This window comes from Tenrec ecaudatus, chromosome 5 (assembly GCF_050624435.1).
Source record: "Tenrec ecaudatus isolate mTenEca1 chromosome 5, mTenEca1.hap1, whole genome shotgun sequence".
Classification (NCBI taxonomy): Eukaryota; Metazoa; Chordata; class Mammalia; order Afrosoricida; family Tenrecidae; genus Tenrec; species Tenrec ecaudatus.
This window is the reverse complement of record NC_134534.1, coordinates 186,182,293-186,200,974: the sequence shown is the minus strand read 5'-3', so window position 1 is coordinate 186,200,974 and position 18,682 is coordinate 186,182,293. Positions and strand designations below refer to the sequence as shown.

Sequence of the window (18,682 nt, the reverse complement as noted above, 5' to 3'; positions counted from 1 at the left end):
CGCAGCTTGTCTTTGCAGCACAAACCTGTCGGCAGAGACGGCACCCAACCGGTGAGAGGTGAAGACAAATACAAACTGAAACTGGGCCCACGCCCCTCTTTTTCCTGATGCTTATCACCCCCTTACCCTCCTGCTTGTGATTTTTGGGTTGGCAGCAAGTCTGCTGCAGTGGTGATGTGAGGTGTAGATCCTACAATCTCTTGTCCCTCCCGCCAGCTCTCTGCTCCTGAGCCTTCTCGCTGCAGCTCCGGCCCACCCGCCTGGGTCCTGCCCGAAGTGCTCTGTCTTTGCACCAGCAGTGTCCATGACAGCTCCTTAATTGCTACATGCATTTGTTCAATTCTCCGCCAATTTTATTTCAGACCCTGTCAAGGTACCTGCTAGCCTCGAGGCTGTGTTTATATTAAATATCAATAAAAAGCTGATAGCATCAGCCCAGATGGCAGGCCCGCAGAATCATATTTTACTGAGGGCCAGGCCTGTCCTGAAGATGGAAGGGAGGACTGTCTCAATGTCTTTCTTTCTCCTGAAAGGTTAAAATGAGAGGAGACGTTCTGAATGAACAGCGGGAATGGATTCTTACCAAATGATGACAGCTCTCTGTACTCTCTAACTGGGTGTTGCCCTTTGATGTGCGTGACACGCCATGATGTCAGCTCGCTGCACACTCACTCTTTCTGCATGGGCCTTGCACAGGTTTCAGCGACCGCGTCAAACCCCACTGCCATTGAGTTGTGTTGGGCCCGGCGGCATCTCCGAGGGTAAGAGGGCAGAGCTGAGCTCCACAGTGACCAACTCTGCCAGAAGACTACCAGGACTTTCTTCCAAGGCCCATCACTGCATGGACTGGACCCTCCAGGCATCTGTTCGCTGCTGTGCACGCTTGCCATTTGTATCCCCCCACCCCGGAGGCGCCTCAAAGAACTGCATTTTTAAATGCTTGGTGGTTGAATGGTTCAAGGTGTTTTTTGTTTTGCTCTCTGTGGTGGGCGAGGTGGGTGTCTGTGTCTAACTGGTCCTGAGCCGACCTTTCTCGGCATCAACAAGGCCCTCCTTCAAGGCAGAGCGAGCTGGGCGAGAGCACACAGGCCCTTGCTTGCTGTGTGGTCCGACTCAGCAGCAGTCAGTCAAACACAGGTGGGCACGGCAGGGACTGAAAAGAGAGACGTTTGCAAGAGCCAGCACATGGCTGGCACATGAAACCCAAACCAACACCCCAAAGGAACAGTTCACTGCCATCCAGTCAATCCTGACTCACAGCAGCCCTGTGGCACCGAGCAGAACTTCCCCATGGGTTCCTGACTCTGCATCGTTGTGAGAATGGAGAACTTCATCTTTCCTCCACCAAGTGGCTGGCAGTACAGCTGCCAAAGCACCAGGTGCACGAACGCAGACCCACAGACTGGAGAGAGTCCAGTCCCCGCCCCCAGCTCCACAGACCTTCCCTGCACTCATTTGTTTTCAGCTCTCGGCCACGTGTGACTTGGACTGTACTTGTCACCTCTTCTCTAATGTCTCGCATGTAAGATCAGGTGGAACCTGAAGAAAAGTGAACAAGTCAACGAGAACCAAAATGTAACCTTGATGATATCCCACCTGAATTTAGAGACCATCTCAAGAACAGATTTGACCCATTGAACACTAATGTCAGAAGACCTGCTGAACTGTGGGATGACATCAAGAATATCCATGAAGAAATCAAAAGACATTAAAAAGACAGAAAAGAGAGAAAATATCAACTTGTATGTTAGAAGAGATTCTGAAACTTAATCACAGAGTAACTGAGGCCGTGGAAGAGATGGAGAAGTCAAAGAGCTGAGCAGAAACTTTCAAAGGGCAGCGTGAAAGACAAAGTCAAATACTTTAAGGAAGTTTGCAGAGACCTAGAGCTCGAAATCCGAAATGGAATAGCAGAGTCAACATTTCTTAAACGGAAAGAACTAAGTATCTATTTGCAAGCCTTGAATTGCAATATTGAACTTTTCCATGGGCAAAATATTGACTGATGCAGGAAGCAGCCAAAGAAGATGGAAAGAACACACAGGTCACTGTACTGAAAAGAATAGTTAAAATGAAACCCTTTCCAGAAGTAGCATGTGAGCAAGAACCAATGGTGCTGAAGGAAGAAGCCCAAGCTGCACTGAAAGCATGAGCTGAAAACAAGGCTCCGGGGATTGCTGGGACACCAATTGAAGTGTTTCAACAAGCTGATGAAGCACTGCAGGCCCTCACCCACCTATCTCAGGAAATTTGGAAGACAGCTACTTGGCCTACTGAATGGAAGAGATTATATTTGTACCCATTCAAAGAAAGGTGACCCAACAGAATGTGGCAATCATAGAACAGTAGGCTTTATATCCCGGGCAAGTACAAGTTTGCTTAGGATCATCCAATAGTGGTTGCAGCAGTACATGCGCAGGGAGCTTCCCAGGGCTCAGCCACATTCAGAGGAGGATATGGAACAAGGATGTCATTGTTGACCCCAGAGGGATCTGGGCTGAAAGGAAAGAATACCAGAAAATGTACCTGTTTTGTGAGCTGTGCAAAGCATTCAAGTGTGTGAATTGTGACAGACTATAAATCATTCTCGAGAAGAATGGGAATTCCTAAACACTTCAGTGTGCTTATTCGGAACTTATACATGGGTCAAGAGTCAGTTGTGTGAACAGAGCAAGGGATACCGCATGGTTTGGTATCAGGAAAGTAGGCACAGGGTATGTCTACTCACCCTACTGTGTGCTGAGCAAATAAGCAGAGAAGCTGGGTTACATGGAGAAGAATGTGGCATCAGGATTGGAGGAAACCATTGGATTGTTTGTTGACAGTGCATGATACGCAGATGATGCAAGCTTGCTTGCTTGCTGAAAGTGGAGAGCACCTGAAGCACTTGCTGATGAAAATCGAGGAATCGCAGCTCTCGGCGTAGATTATAATTCTTTGTAGAGAAAAGCAGAGTCCTCACAGCTGGACCAACAGGGAACATCATGACAAGTGAGAACACGTTGAAGTTGTCCAGGATTTCTTCTTCCTTCCTTGGATCCAAAGTCGGTTCTCATGGAAGCAACAGTGAAGAGATCAAATGATGGATACATTTTATTTGGTAAATCAGCAGCACAGGGGTGCAAAGCAAAGCAATGGCTTGGAGGAGCGAGGTGCACCTGACACAAGCCATGACCTTTTCAGGGAACTATTCAGCATTGAAATTTGAACATTGATAAAGAAGAACAAGGAAGAGTGAATGCATTTGAATTCTGGTGCTGGCAAGGAATATTGAAAGTACTATGGACTGACAAAAGAATAGACAAATCTGTCTTGGAAGAAGTACCACCAGCTTGCTCCTTAGGGCAAAGACTAGGGAGACTTCATCTCGACCACACTAGATGCGCTGTCAAGAGGAATTGGTGTCTGCAGAAGGACAAAGTTAGAGGGGCAACAAAGAAGAGGAAGGCACAAAAGAATATAACTCATACAAACCGTTCTGAGCCAAGATCTGTCTGAAGACAGAATTGATAGTTCTTCTTCCTTCCTCTTCATTTCCAACCTGTGTGTTTCAATTGATAGTAATCATGAGTATGCCTTGATTGCATGTTTTATCGGTTTCAGATGGAAGAAGTTGGTAGAATGCTTCAATTTCTTTATCACTGGGTCTGATGGTTTCTGCTTAAATTTCAATAATTCTATTGACTGGACTTCTCTGTAGGCATACACAGTGAGACTCAGCTGTCAAACAGCTCAAAGCTCAAACTTTCCACTACTTGAACAGCAAAGTTGAAAATAAAAATCTGCTCACTGTCCATAAGTCTGCTCCGTAGTTGAGCTGAAAACCCAACTGGATGCAGCCTGTGTACAGAGAGTGTGTCACGCACAAGCCTTGCGACTAGCCCAGGGGCGGCTCCGCAGTCTGAGTGCTGCTCCCAGCCAGGCAGATATAATGTTTGTGTGAATGTGTTGAAATAGTCATCATCGTGCTTTTAATTGTGCCTTTCATTTGCAGAAAATATGATATCAAAGTTAGTGATACTGGCTGTCCATTTGAGAGAACCATGTGGGAACCACGATGGAGTTCAAGATAGGAATCATTGTGAGATCTGAATCGGTCACCACTGGTCTCATTTGGCTGCTGAATACAACATGGCGTTGGCATTATGTGCTATTGGGTTGACCAGAGAAACAGGGGGTTGACCAGAGAAACAAATCCAGTGACACTCATATAGGAGGGAATGGAAATATTTTTTCAAAACTATGTATTTGCATTTTTTTAACCAAACCACCTGGTCACTTTCAAAGGACTATCCATTACACTTAACACATTGGTCAAATCTGTGATTCCGTTCTTGGAAACCTTTTCCAAACTCATCCTTGTGGGTGACTGACGGCACCTCCCTTGGTTTTGCTTCACCTCTTATTTCTTGTCCCTCTTCATGTGTGCAAACAAAAGAAGTACACAGAGGGAGCTCAGGTGAGTCAGGTGCATGGGGCAAGAGAGGCTTGCTATTTTCTGCCCCAAACTGGCGCGTTGAGGTGGCTGCATGGCGAGGGCATTGCCACAGTGAGAAAGCCAGTCCTGTCTGCCACTAACCACTCCTTTTCTGTTGTACGCGGTTGCACTGTCTTTCCAGACCTCTTAAGCAGAGAGCTTGATGAGCAGTGTAGCCCGGGGGGAAAAGTTCCAAATGCACTGAGTCGACATTTTTGCCCCCTGGGGAAGTTGACCGACATCCAGAAAGGTTTCTCATCAATCGACATTTCTCCTTATTGAAAATGAGAACATCATTCGTACACTTCAGTTTTTCCCATAGTGCTGTCCTTGTAAGCTGTGTTCAATATCACAACAGTTTCTGTGTCATTTTTCTCAAGCAGGAAACAAAATTTCACAGCCGCATGCTGGGTTCTCTGAAATCGACTAACACACAAATGAGGTCCAAGTGAAACTGCTTTAACAAAACATTTCACTGTGACCAGAGAGTACCTTCCCAGGCGACACTGCTGGGGGCACTAACTCAGAGTGAGTTGTTCGATGCTCACCATAATTCCGGGGTGTTCTTGGTACCCCCTTCTTATGTCTAAGAAAGAGCTTTATATCAGAAAACATCCCAGGCCAGCCAACGCAAATACATCTGTCCCACAGTAGTCCGTAAGTCCTTCTTCAGACTCAAGCGGCCACAAGCAATGATGCAAGAGTGTAGGACTATCACAGGGCAGTGGGTCAAAGTCCCATGGATCTAATGGTGGTGGACACATCTCCTGGTCTCAGAGTGGCTTTCAAGCAGGAAGGTGAAGGCAGAGAGAGAGGGGAGGTTCCCAGGGCCCCCCTTATGAGAGGGCCAGACCCACATGGAGGCACCATCAGGCTGTGACCTGATGGACAGGCTAGACTCCACCCCTGCACTATATATCTTCAAGTTGGCATGAGATTCTGTAACTACCACACATTATCAACACAAAAATGTGATTAAAGTGGCCAATAGAGTGAAAGGTGTGACATTGTTCATTTCAAAACAACAAACCCAGATGCTTGAGGAGGTTGAAAAGTTACTATTAGTTTGGATGAATAGAAACAACTGGGTGGTGATAGCTTTCAGACAGAGTGAAACAAGAAGCTGCAAGCCTCCATTTTAATCAAAGTACTGGAAACACGACTTTACAAACCAATGGTTTGATTTTCCATTTCTTAAGGGAAAGATATATTCAGTTCTTGCGCTGCTGGGTTTTTGAGCATGAATTTGGAATGAGTTGGGTTCAACAATCGAAGTACCATATATACTCGAGTATAAGCTGGGTTTTTCAGCACATTTTTTATGCAGTTGTTGTGGTAAAATTAGCAGCCTCAGCTGATACTCGGGTCGGCTTATGCTTGAGAATATACAGTGTCTCTGTCTCTATGCCTCTGCCTATCTTTCTCTTCCTCTATGCAGGCAGCGTTGCACTTCAGGGCAGAGCGTGGAGTGTTTTTTGTAATGATGAATGCAATGCCAGGCCTGGTGAACTTGTCGTTCCAAACATAGGAAGCTGTGTGACTGCTGGACTTGGGATGGCCAGTGCTGCTCCTCTTTAGCTCTCGGTGCTGGAGCAGCTCCGTCATTATGTGTCCCAGCTCACTTTGGATAATATCTGATTTTCCTACATTCAATGTCCTTTGTGCATTCTACTTTTAAATTTTGAATATTTATTCCAAGCCATTCCTTCTCATTTTTAGGCAAACTTAATCAGCTACTGAAGGTCCCCAAACCTGACTCCGTCCAAGACAGTAAGGTCAGTTCTCCTGGGGGAGGCAGCCCTTCTTCGGTTGTATTTTGAGTGGCTTCCAACCTGAGCACTCCACTTTTGGCTGCACATTTCACAGTATTCTGCTGCCATGGGCAAGGTTTTTCGCTCTTATCTTCTTTGTCCTCTGTCTTCATCCGAAAGTGCTACTGAAACCTGTTCGCGATTTGTTACCCTGCTGGCATTTGAATCAATAATGGCATAGTTTCCAGCATCAAGCAGTACGCAGACCAGCATAGTACGTCCACCTGAGACTGAGAGAGGGAGGTGAGTGCTGGGCTCCCGTGAGGTAGACTGCCAGCTCTGCTTTCACATGGCACCGGGTTATTTTTCCTCTCTGGACTCCTCTCTGAGATCATTTCTGATCATCCAGTTTAAGTAGCACCCCCCACCCACCGCCCCTTGCCATAGCGCGGCCACAGACAGGAGATCCCTTTTTATGTCTTCATTGCACCTATGCCTGTTGGACATTCTTGTTCATTGGTCCTTTGTTTCTCTAGTCCTCAGACTGAAGTGTCAGCATCACTGTCTCTTTCACTGTCACTACTGAATGTCTAATATGATAGGTGTGATCAATAAATACTGGTTGGATGAATAAATGCATAGCAGAATCATTGCGAATTCTTTGCCCTGTGAATTAGAAGTGGCCGAACAGCTGTTTCCTTGGGTGGGGGTCTCGGGGCTCCCCACAGCGCTGGGACTAGGCATTGGTCCGAGAGCATAGGTGGAGCCTCCAGAGCTGCACAGGTGGGTGTTGGTTACCATCCCGTGTTCAGGAATGGGTGTTGGGAGCTCTTCTGGGCACCCAATGTTGTTATTTGTTAACGTGTGGGGTCGGGCACAGCTCCTTTGGACTGGATGGCATCGTCGTTAGTTTCCTTGGGTTGACCCATGGCAACCCCACGTATAGCAGGATAAAGCCTTCCCTGGCCTGGCGTCCTTTTCATGATCACGAGGAAGCTGGATTTAGTTCTGCAGCCACTGTGTGCTTTGAGTGACTTTAACCTAGCGGCATTACACCAGACAATATTGGTTATGCTCCATAGGGTTTTTTTGATTGGCTAACTTTTAGAAGTAGATTCACCTTCTTCTTAGACCATTAACCTGGAAATTTCTCTGAAACCTGTTGGCCGTGACTGACCTTATTGGTATATGAAATGCCGTGGCGTGGCTGTCGCCATCGCGTGCGTGTGCAGGTGCCACAGTGCAGGGAGCTGGCAGAGTGGGGTGTCTGCAGCCTTCGCATGTGCCAGTCCCTGTGATGAGTGGTTGGTATCCCTCATTGACTTGAACTCCAGGTGGCTGCTCACCTCAGAGAGACTCGGGAGAATGTGCCGTGTCTCCTGAGTGCATCCCCTCAGCACGGAGGGAGTGAGATGATAGGAAGGACTGCCCCCTTTACATACACCTCACTGAAAGGAACCGGCGTGGAGTGCCTGGACTGAGGTGAGGGATTGCCGAGATGGTCTTAGCCATCTGCACCACAAATCCCCCGGGCAGCCGAGCGCCGGCCTGAAGGCAGAGCCCTGGAAAGAATAGCTATCTGGGAAGAGAAAAGGACAGAAACTGCAAAAGTGATTTGTTTTTGGTCGCCAAGATGCATTACAAAGACAGATTGGGGATGGACGAGCTGCTCTGCACATCAAAATTACAACTTCATCGCAGAGGTGCTACGGGACTCTTCCTCCCCAAGCATCTGCTCTGAGTCTGTTTCTCTAAAGCCGAGCATCTAAGAAGCTCTGGACTGGCTTGAGAGGGAACGTCTTCTCTCCGGCAGGAGAAGGCGGGAAGCAGGACTTAATACTCCAGTTCTTCATACTGACCAATGTGCGTGAGCAGTTGACGTGGAATGGACAGGAACACTGGGAGAAAGGACCATGCTGCCCTGTTTTTCAGCTCACTTACACAGGAGGGCTGGGCATTGCCACAGAGTCGACATTGGGAAACACGATTTTAATCTAATTTTGTACAGTAGAGGCAGGACCCCAGGGCAGAGCTCAGGAGGAAGGGGTATCTTCTCAAATGATCATGCAGGCATGGAACTCCTGATTGTTCTCCTTAAGCTAGGAGGACGCCTTCCACACCTTTCACTCCCAGAGGCAGAGACTTTGAAAGGATACGTGAAATAGCAGTGCATCATGGAAAACCATGGCCCCCAGGAGTAGTCCCGGGAAATGTTCCTCAGCAACTCCCAGCGAGATTCCGCGGGGAGGGATGGCCTGCCCTTCCTGGCACGGACCTGGCAACGCAACGTCAACGAGAATCTGACCCAGTTATCTTAAAGCGGGAGAACAGGAACCCTTGCTGACAGGGTCACCTTGACCATTGATCAGTGGCACAAGCCGCTTCTGTGAGTGCTGCTTCTTCCCCGCACAGCAGATGTTCCCAGGCCCCAAGGCAACCCAACCAGCCAAGTCTCTTACTTCAGTGGATTCTGGGAGCTCTGGTGGATCCCAGATCACATAGATGGCAGCTGTCCCAACAGAGCCAGGGCATATTGCATGGTTTCTCTTCAGGTAGGCTGTGCATCAGGGTCGTGTCCTCTCACTGAATAATTGTTTCATTTGTCTGTTAAGGGAATGATCAGAGAAATTGGATTGTATGGAAAAGAATATGGCATCAGGATTGGAGGAAGATTTATTAACAGCCGGTGACATGCAGATAATACAAATAGCTGAAAGTAAGGAGGACTTGAGGCCCTTGCTGATGAAATCAAGGATTGTAGCCTTCAGTATGGACCACAACTCAATGTCAAGAAGACCAAACTCCATACCACTGGACTAATTAGGTAACATCATGAGAATGAAGAAATGGTTGGAGTTGTTAAGAATATTGTCTTGCTTGGATCCCAAATCAATTATTATGGAAGTCTCAGTCAAGAGATTAAATGATGTTTTGCATTAGGTAAATCTGCACGAGACCTCTTTAAATGGTTAAAAAGCAAGGAGGTCACGCTGAGGACTAAGTTGCCCCTGACCTAAGCCACGGTCTGTTTAATCGCCTCCAATGTCTGTCAGAGTTGCGCATGGAATAGGGAAGACCCACGAAGAGCCCATGCATGCGAACTCAGTGCTGGCGGAGACTGCTGAAAGCACCATGGACTGCCGCCAGAAGAAGCAGATCTGTCCTGGAGGAAGTAGAGCCAGAGGGCTCCTCAGCGGCCAGGACATGGAGACCTCATCCCATGCACTCTGGACATGTTGCCAGGAGGGACGCAGGCCTGGAGCAGGGCGTGCTGGGTAAAGCTGGAGGGCCGCTCTAAGCAAGGAAGGTCCTGAACAAGGTGGACGGACACAGGGGCTTCAACAGTGGGCTCAAACAACAACTGTGAGGATGGGGCAGGACCCGGCCATGTTTCTTTCTGTTGTGCCGGGGTTGCTGTGCATCAGAAATGAGTGCAACAAAAACAGAGGCAGGCACATATGTTCATTGAAGACCCAACTGTGTTGGTCTCTGTGCGTCAGGGGCAAAGGAGTTCTACAGTAACCAAACTCACGGAGAATAAACCAAGTCTACAAGGTTGATATTCTCTAAGAACCACAGCCCCAGCTGTCTTACGGCCAGAACTAGATGGTGCTCGGTGACCAGCACTGACCATTCTGTCTTGGGACTCAACAGCTGATCCTAGTTAGGATGGGAGAAAAGTGAAGAACACAAGTTAAGTTCTTAAAAATGATCAGATTAACTGGATCATGGAGACCCGGGGACTACTTGAGATTATCACCCTGCGACGCTCTTCAAACACTGAGTCCAAACTACCTCCAGAGAACACTTTTTACTGGAAAAGTAGAATGATGGTGTGTAGGAGATTAAGTGTATTTCTGGTGAGATCAGTGCTTTATGAAGAAGCATCTCTCACGAGTTCAAAAGGTCAATATACAACCCAAAGCACCACATGAGAAGACAGCAGGCCCGGGATTCCAGCGTGCTGGGAATGGAACCACAGGGAGAATGTTGACAGAGTAGAGGATGTAGAACAAATGTCACTTTGTTTGAAAACTGTGATAGGTGAACCTAACATGTTGCATAGACTTTCACCAACCCAAAACCCATGACAATATTGTTTTTAAATAAAGCGTGCTATTTAATGTGGCATCATTTCAAAATAGGCTCATCAGAGTGGGCTGTCACAGAAGCACAGGCAGGCCAGTGCCTTTCAGATACAGACCTGTCGGTGGAGACTGCTGTGGCTGCCTTTAGAGCAGTGGTTCTCAACCTGTGGGTCGCGACCCCTTGATCCACCTTTTCGCCCAATTCACAAAATGACAGTGATGAAGTAGCAAGGAAAATAATTGTATTGCTGGAGGGTGGTCACTACAACATGAGGAGCTTTATGAAGGGTCATGGCGTGAGGAAGGTTGAGAACCCATGCTTCAGAGCCTCCTTCCAGTTGGACCTCCTGCCGATAACTGCTAAGCCAGGCGGCAATACCAGCTGCTTTGGTTTCATTTCATTTTGGTTTGTAAGACGACTTTTCCTTCTTTTTTTCCCCCCAGACCCTGCGATTGTCAATGGAGTTTACTGGTCTGAATCCCTGAACAAAGTGTTTGTGGATAACTTTGATCGCGACCCATCTCTCATCTGGCAGTACTTTGGAAGTGCGAAGGGGTTTTTCAGGCAGTATCCAGGTAAGTGCCCGGAGCGCGGCATTCTTACCATTCCCATTCATGTTGGCCCTGCCATCTTTCCCCTTCTCTAGCGCAGCCTTACCATTTCCTCCACTGACTCCCTGGAGCGCCAGTCTGCTGGCGGTGGGCCAAAGGACCAGGGCGCCCATGTGGTGCCTGTGACCCTGTTCCCCTCCACCCTTCCCAGCCACTGCAGGCATTGTCACTGAGCACCCGACTTTTTTCCTCCGGCCCTGGGTGCAGCTTCAGCATCTCTCTTAATAGAGAAATTCTGAGTCCTCACCTTGCGCGAGAGAGGGTTGGGGTCCATGTTGCTCCTGTGCTCTAGAGTCTGGAGGTGTTGCTCTGGCTGGCACTACCGCTCTGCTTGGGAAAGGGGGCTCTCAGAGTAAACTGTTGGCTCCAGCCGGTAAGAAATGGACATTGTGCACTTGGACCCTCCCTTCACCCCTCCCCCGTCCCGGACCTCATCCACCCTGAGAAAGAGGTTGAACTACCCTCAGCTGAACTGGCCCTCCCTAGCCCCGCATGCAGGCGCACTGCAGAGAGTGTGTCCAGCCTGCCTTTGCTGCAGGCGTTTCTTCCGCAGCCTTCCTAGGCTTCTGCTATGCAATAGGATGCTAATTCTAGCTTGGTTTGAATTTTAATTAAAAGGGGAAACTTTAATTTTGCCTATGAGTTGTGAACACAGGACTCAGGGCTGCAATTGTGCCAACATCACAGCTGTAGAAATTAACAAGCTCAGCCTAAAAGAAGGAAAACGCACCCTGCATAATCTTGGAGCAATTAAGTAGAGTCTTTTATGTTTTCATTAAGTAAGATGAGGCACCTGATGTCTTCCCACTCTGAGGCTCAGAGCCCGCCAGCCTCCGCCCTGAGGAGCTGTTTGCCCCCGCACACAGCATCTGTCCCCCGAGACTCGCCTGCCGGGTGTCTGCTTTGCCAGATTATTCAGCAGTTCCCAAGGGCAGTGTTCAACCATGCACGCACAGCTCCCCCTCCTGCTAACAGAAGTTTAAACAATAAACATCCTATTAAAAATAAATAACATTATAATAAACACTGGGCTAATTCAAGCTCCAGTGTAACCAAGCTGCAATCTGCCTTCATGCAATGAACAGAGAGCAAAGTCTAATTTGACTCAGCTGTTACTTAACCTAGAGCACAGTGAGAGTACTGGTCCACCTGGGCACCTTCTCACTGCAGGACATTCGCAGGAAGGCCGAGTCCCTGGAGGGCACAAGCAGTTCATTTACTCAGCTGAGAATAGAAAAGTTGGAGTTTTCGTTCTACTCAGAGGTGCTTCCGTCGAAAGGCCTAGCATTCTAGTCCACGAAAAGTCAGCTAATAACAACCCTGTGAAGTGTAATTCTACTCTGATGCATGTGTTCTCCTTGAGCGGGTGTGGACTCAATGACAGCTGGTTGGATGGATAAGCAGAAAGCACAGCTTTTCTGGGTCTCCAGCAGCAGCAAGCCCTTATATTTTAATCGGAACAAAACATTGGGCCAGAAAAGGAGTCCCCATAAAGGCTTATGTAATCAGGGAAGGCAGGGACAGTCGTCTGCATGGAAGGTTTGTCCTCAGAGCAGTTGACTTAGAAATGCTTCTTTGATGGCACTTTCTACAGATTTTTGACTTTAAAATTCCTGCTTCTGGTCTATGCTAGTAAATGCATGGGCCCAGAAGCAGTTAAATGTCCTTAGAAGAGTCATATCGTCCCCTCATGCTTGATTGTGTGCAGACAGCATGCCTCTGACCTCTGGGCATTTTTGCTAAGACAGCTTTCCTCCCTAGAGAGCGTCTCTCCATTCCTGGAGTCATGTGGCATTGCTGCCTGGTGGCTTGGAGTCGGCCTTGCCAGCAGAAGGAGGAACCGCGCGGTGGTACACCGTCCTCCCCGCCCTTGCTGGGTGGGAGTACTCTGCTGGAGCTGCAGCTGGCAGGGCGTCCCATCCAGGGTCTAGCTCTTGTTCACTGACCCTCTCGTTTGGGAGGCACGGTGTCCTTTCCCGTGGACCAGCTCCTGTGACCACTGGTCACAAATACCCAAGACACATCTCATCCTCCTCACAAAGCAGGGGCGCTCTGGTTGTGCAGCCTCCCAGACAGGTTTGCTTGTTCCTCTGGAAGCCCACGGAACTCCCTCGCCGCCCTCAGATAGAGGTATCAGGAGGTCAGGTCTCCATGAGATGGGCACTCTGTTTCCTGGCTAATTCAATAGGTCTATCCTGATCATGGGAAAAGGAAGGTTCCTAATTTTCACAGAAACTCTCTTGTACGTGATTATGGTGCTTGGTTTGTAGGACTGGTCGTGGTGGTGGCCTTGGGCTGAATGGAGGAGCTCTTGATGGAGGAGGATTGCACAGCCGACGCCTCACGGCACATGTTCAAGCCAAATCTGATGACAGCTCATGCCAGGAGCCAACCTTTCATTTGATAACAGGCATTTAGGCATTTCAATCCTCAAGCTCTTCTGGAAGACATGTATTATACTTTAGATTAAGGGCCTAAATACAACACTGCTTCCCAGGAAGGAATTGGTCAAAACCCACTGAGTTTTAAGTCATCCAGCATGTACTACCTCTTGACATTCCTTTCTCCCTTTCTGGATTTTTTACTATCAAATAGAGGGGTGAAAATGGAAAGCCCATATTGCAAGAGATAGTATCTGTTCCGGTGGAGGGCTGTAGAAAGGCTTTGTTTAGAATTTGAATGCCGTTGGCAATGCCAGGTTAATTTTATGGAAAGGATTTTTCACTGAAGAGAGCGGAGAAGCACTGGACTATAACATCCTTTGGCCAGTGCGGAGAAAAGGGGAGATTGGAGCTAGACAGAAATAAATCCAGAGGAGAAAACAATCTTTGGAATATTTAGAGTTTGTAATTTTTCAAATAGTTTCATTGGCATGTACTTAACATTTCAATATTTGGCTTTGTATTGTGCGGTTTGGTATCATCTTTCCCAGTTCTGTTGGATAGTCTTAAACCTTTTGCCACATGGACTTATGCTGTGTGACAGAACTTTTAGATAATTTTGTGTTCTATTTTGCTCTGTGGACCTACTATTGATTTTTATATGCCAAAGTAGGGCATGGATTGTGCCATTTTATTATTAATTTATTCATTTTAACGGCGGCATTATTAAGTCTTAAATGGGACAAGGACAAGAGAATCATCCACATGAGGGAGAGTATTTTCCTGAGTTCATAATGCATCGAAGTGTTTGCTGAGACACAAACTTTTAAAAGGACATGAGAAGTCAAGCAGAAACATCCTCAAAACATGGTGGGCGACAGGTACCCGCATTGCTGTGGATGAAATTATGTTCCTTCCAATCATCTTTTTCCAATCTATGGAAAAGACAAACCCTATGGTGTGTAAGGTTCGCACAATAATTTAACCCCCAATTCAATTTGAACATTGAAATTAGCAGTAGAGAGTTTGACATTAATTTCATTTTCACCTGGGCCTCTGCCAGCACTTCTGGAGGCTCTCTGCCTTGAGAGCGGACGCCGCGGGGCTGGCAGTCATTGGTGCTGAGAATGGAGCGGAGCACATGGCAGAGGGAAGGCTGGCGGCAGCGAAACCCGCTGCTGAGCTACACCGCTTCCCTTTGCTTGGGTTTCTTGCCCTGCCCAGCCTGGGTGGGATGCCAAGAGGGACTTCCCTAAGCACGTGGCTCATGGGTGTGTTTCTTGGTTAAGAGGCACTTCCTATATCTTGAAGATTTGAGGTGAACCAATTATTCTTCCACTGAATTTTGAAATTGCTTGAATATTTTCAAAATAGCCACTTGTTGGAAAGAGTAGTAAACATATATTGATTTGAAGGCGACAGTCCCACCTGGGGCTGGGTTTGCCTAAATGAGTCTCTTAAAATACGTGTGCTTGTGTGTGTGTGTGTGTGTGTGTGTGTGTGTATGTGTGTGTGTGTGTGAGAGAGAGAGAGAGAGAGAGAGAGAGAGAGAGAGAGAGAGAGAGAGAGAGAGAGAGAGACTCTCTCAGGAGGCAGAGCTCCAAGGTCCAGTTGGCTTAGCAAGTGCAGCTTTTGCACCGCCGTCACAGAGCGTCAAGATGGGCTTCAGCAGATGGTCCTCCCAGGGCAGAAAGCCAGCTGCCCGTGTATCCGCCTCACTTGTGTTGCCATCTTCTAGAAGGTGCCTTGGACACAGACATGGACATGCTGCACAAGGCAGAGAGCAGTGGACTGGGAAGTGGGAGGCTAAGTTGTAGCCTTGCCTGGGCACCTGCCACTTTGTAACTTTAGTAAAATCTCTTTAGCTTGGAGAGCTCTTGAATCCTTACTGTGAAATGCAGCATCTGGGGTCTGTTTCCCTGTTCGGAATGAGACTTTCTCAGGGCAGAAAGAACCAGGTCCTTCCTTTACTGCAGGCAGCAAGGCTCGAAGGATGTCTCATTTGTCCATGTTTCCTCTGGAAGTGTATTTATTACCAGATTCTCCAGTGAAATCATTTCATCTTGATGTTTGGAAAGTCATCAAGTTTCAGTAGCATCTGGGAGGGGCTCCTAACCCATCCTCAGGTAATAGTATCAATCCAAAAGGAGGTCACACATCATTAATCCATCTCCCCAAACCCTGTTCAATGTGTTGAGGGTGGTTTAAAACTACATTGCATTCATATTATTTGTGTTTGTATTTCTATGTTTCCATGAACAGAGTTGGCGAATACCAAACCATTGTACACATGTGTGCACCTACAGAGTAAAGCATTGAAAAGACTGATTTGGGATTACCAACTCACTTAAGCAAATAGGCAGATTTGCAAATCTGTAGATATGGAATACAGACAGATTGAGATTGCCTTAATCAATGCATCCTGTTTCCCTTGGTGGCCACATGAATGGACTGGTCATAGGGGGAGTCAATGGCAGGGGCTATGACGATCAATAGTATCAGCACTTATGGTTATGACGGTGATCCAAGAGCACTGACACAGTTCAATCTAAGGAGCATCCACTGTCCACCTGCCATGGGTGAAGCACATTCTACAGTAGAGTGAAACCAGCTCTCTTCATTGAACTCAGCTCCTCTGTGCAATGATGGACGGGACTGGCCTTTTCCCAAGGGATGTCACGGCACTTGGGGTCAAAACTGCCACTCGCTTTACGAAGCATAGCGTGTCGTCATTTTAAAAATACATTGAATACTTATTCTTTAGGGTGCAATATTATGTTATGTTTCTCTTCATAGAGTGTTGATCTCCATTTGGCAGTGTCTTGTACTTTTCTCTGGCTTCTTACAGGCCATTTTTTAAAAAACTGGCACATCTTCACTTGGGAACTGCAGATCCAAGCAGGCAGGGAGACTACAGGATGTGACCGAGAGGATAGGACAGAACGTTTGTTTGGGTGGCAAACTGCCCTCTCCAGGTTGTGTGCCATGATTTAGGAAGGGGGATTATCTGAAGCCCTGGAGGATAAAGGAAAAGGTCAGTGAAAGAAAGAGAGGAAGCCGTGCAGCAAGATGGGGTGACATGGTGGCTGCAGTGATGGACTCAAACCCAGGAACAATTGTGAGGATGGTGCAAGACCGGGCAGGGTTTCACTCTGTTACACAGAGGGACACGGTGACTTGGAATTGGCGTGCTGGCACCGAAGAACAACCGGCTGAAGCACCTTCCTGTTAGGAGCACAGCTGGGCCCAGACAGCTGGCCATTGTCACTTGGGAAGAAGAAACTCGGAGACACAATTGAAGTCATGACTATCTCCTGTGAAAATAGTTTTTCTGGTTTGTGTTTTAATCTCCAAAGTCTACATTTCAGATCTTTTCTCAGGGATCAGCAACAGTGACTGAAAATGGTGGCTTTGTATCTGTTTTTTTTAAGTAGCAAAAATCTTCTCTGTAATGAAATATTTTGTTCTTAAGAACTCATTTGTCAATGGAGAATACAACCCTTATATATTTCCTAACCAATTTTAATGGATAATTTTTCTTTTAAAAATACTTTTATTGGCATATAGGTCATATATCATGTAATTTAATCATATTAAGACTAGCGCAATCATCACCACAACTTGAGAACTTATTATTCTTATGCTCATTGTTGTTAGTTCCCCGTTTCCCCTCCTCCCTTTCCTTGGCTAGTTTATCAACCAAGAGAAGAAGGCTGTTCAGCCCTGTTTCATGCACCAGGACAACCCCCCAGACTTCCAAAGCCCAAATTCAAACTTTGTATTTTAGCAGAAAGAAATCCATTTTATTGAATTTCAGTGTGAAGGGAAAGCCACAATTCCTGATGTTAAAAAGTAGGACTGGGGATCGAACAGACACGTTTGTGCTGAGAGAGAATCATTGGCTCGCGGCCTCTGGACGATGCGATCCTGCTCAACGACGTGCTGGGCAGTGGGTAACGGGCGGAAGTAGCTCCCCTGAGTGGAGGAAAATGGCTGACTGCTGCCCGTTCTCGATGGACCTCAAGCCAAACCCTCTTCGCCGAGAGGATCCTGGCTCACAGTGACACAGCAGCTTGCACACACGTCTCCTCGCTCCAGCAGAGTGATAGCACCTTGAACTCTTAGGTTGTGCTTTCTGTAGGAAGGAAAAACCAAGTGTCTTCCCAGAGTTGGTGAGCTCCGGGGTTGATCTTTGTGTGTGAGTTTTCATCATGTTCCTCCAGTCAGCAAAACTGAGCAGCCTATGAATAAATATCTGAAGTTTCTGGGCTTCTTACAATCCCATTTTTTTCCTCCTAGGAATTAAATGGGAACCAGATGAAAATGGAGTCATCGCCTTTGACTGCAGGAACCGAAAATGGTAGGCCATGCTAGCATCGCGGTGTTTGTTTTTTCAAGAATACTGGAAGAAACCTTCAGAGTCCAATGTCTCCTTGGCTTTCTCCTGCTCTAGGTATATCCAGGCAGCCACCTCTCCCAAAGATGTGGTCATTTTAGTGGATGTCAGTGGCAGCATGAAAGGACTCCGTCTGACCATTGCGAAGCAAACGGTGTCCTCGATCTTGGATACGCTGGGGGATGATGACTTCTTCAACATCATTGCAGTGAGTTAGCTGTTGTGTGCTTTGTTTGCATTGTGGGTTCACTTGACACTTTATCACGATTGCACACACGTCATCTAGAGGCTAGAAGATGACCATTATGAGTTCATGGGACCCTGGGCATTCGAAAAGCTTTGGGAAAGAAGAAATGTAGTTGAACTCATTTTCTCTCCTAAATGGGTACATAGGCACTCTCATCTGGAAGATGCATGTGCATTTGATGTTTCTCTGGAGCTGAGCTTTTTAGAACCTTGGAGAATAGATCAAGCAAGATTTTCCCTCTAATGCTAAAATATCTCTGATCAAAATTAGTGTTGAGCTAAAGAAGTCCGATAATGATAGTAATCATAAGCACGATTTTTAAATATTTAACATGTGAAGGGCAGGGCTAAGGCTCACAGAATACATTGCCTTGTCTTTTGAAGTAAAAAGCACCTACAGTGTGTCATCGGCTGGCCAGTTTGTGGCACTCTGGCAGCTTTCAGGCTACTATGTCACGGGTGTTTCAAATGCCAGTGGAGCCACCCCTGGGACACACATTTCCCTGGGAGTTCCAGACTTAGACAGACCAAGAAGAAAGGCTTGGTCATTGAGTTCTGGGAAGCATCTCCTGGAAACTCTCTGGATTGGGGCAGAAGATTTCGGTCCCTCAACGAGGTCAGCAGCTGTGACAAGGGTGGAGAACGACACAGCACGTTGTGGTTTTGCAGACAGACTGGCATGGGTGGGGCAGGCTTGGCCGTCGCTGTCACCATGGCAGCTACTCTACCTT

The 18,682-nt window shown here is 47.3% G+C and overlaps 1 protein-coding gene across 1 annotated transcript in view; it reads left to right on the top strand.

Annotated features, from left to right (window-relative positions):
• The window catches only part of CACNA2D3 (calcium voltage-gated channel auxiliary subunit alpha2delta 3), a 978,241-nt gene that overhangs the window by 438,843 nt on the left and 520,716 nt on the right, over window positions 1–18,682 (top strand). The window contains exons 6-8 of the mRNA XM_075550920.1: window positions 10,761–10,892; window positions 17,609–17,669; window positions 17,763–17,913. Coding sequence (XP_075407035.1) covers window positions 10,761–10,892; window positions 17,609–17,669; window positions 17,763–17,913 — 344 coding nt within the window. The remainder of the gene's footprint in view (window positions 1–10,760; window positions 10,893–17,608; window positions 17,670–17,762; window positions 17,914–18,682) is intronic.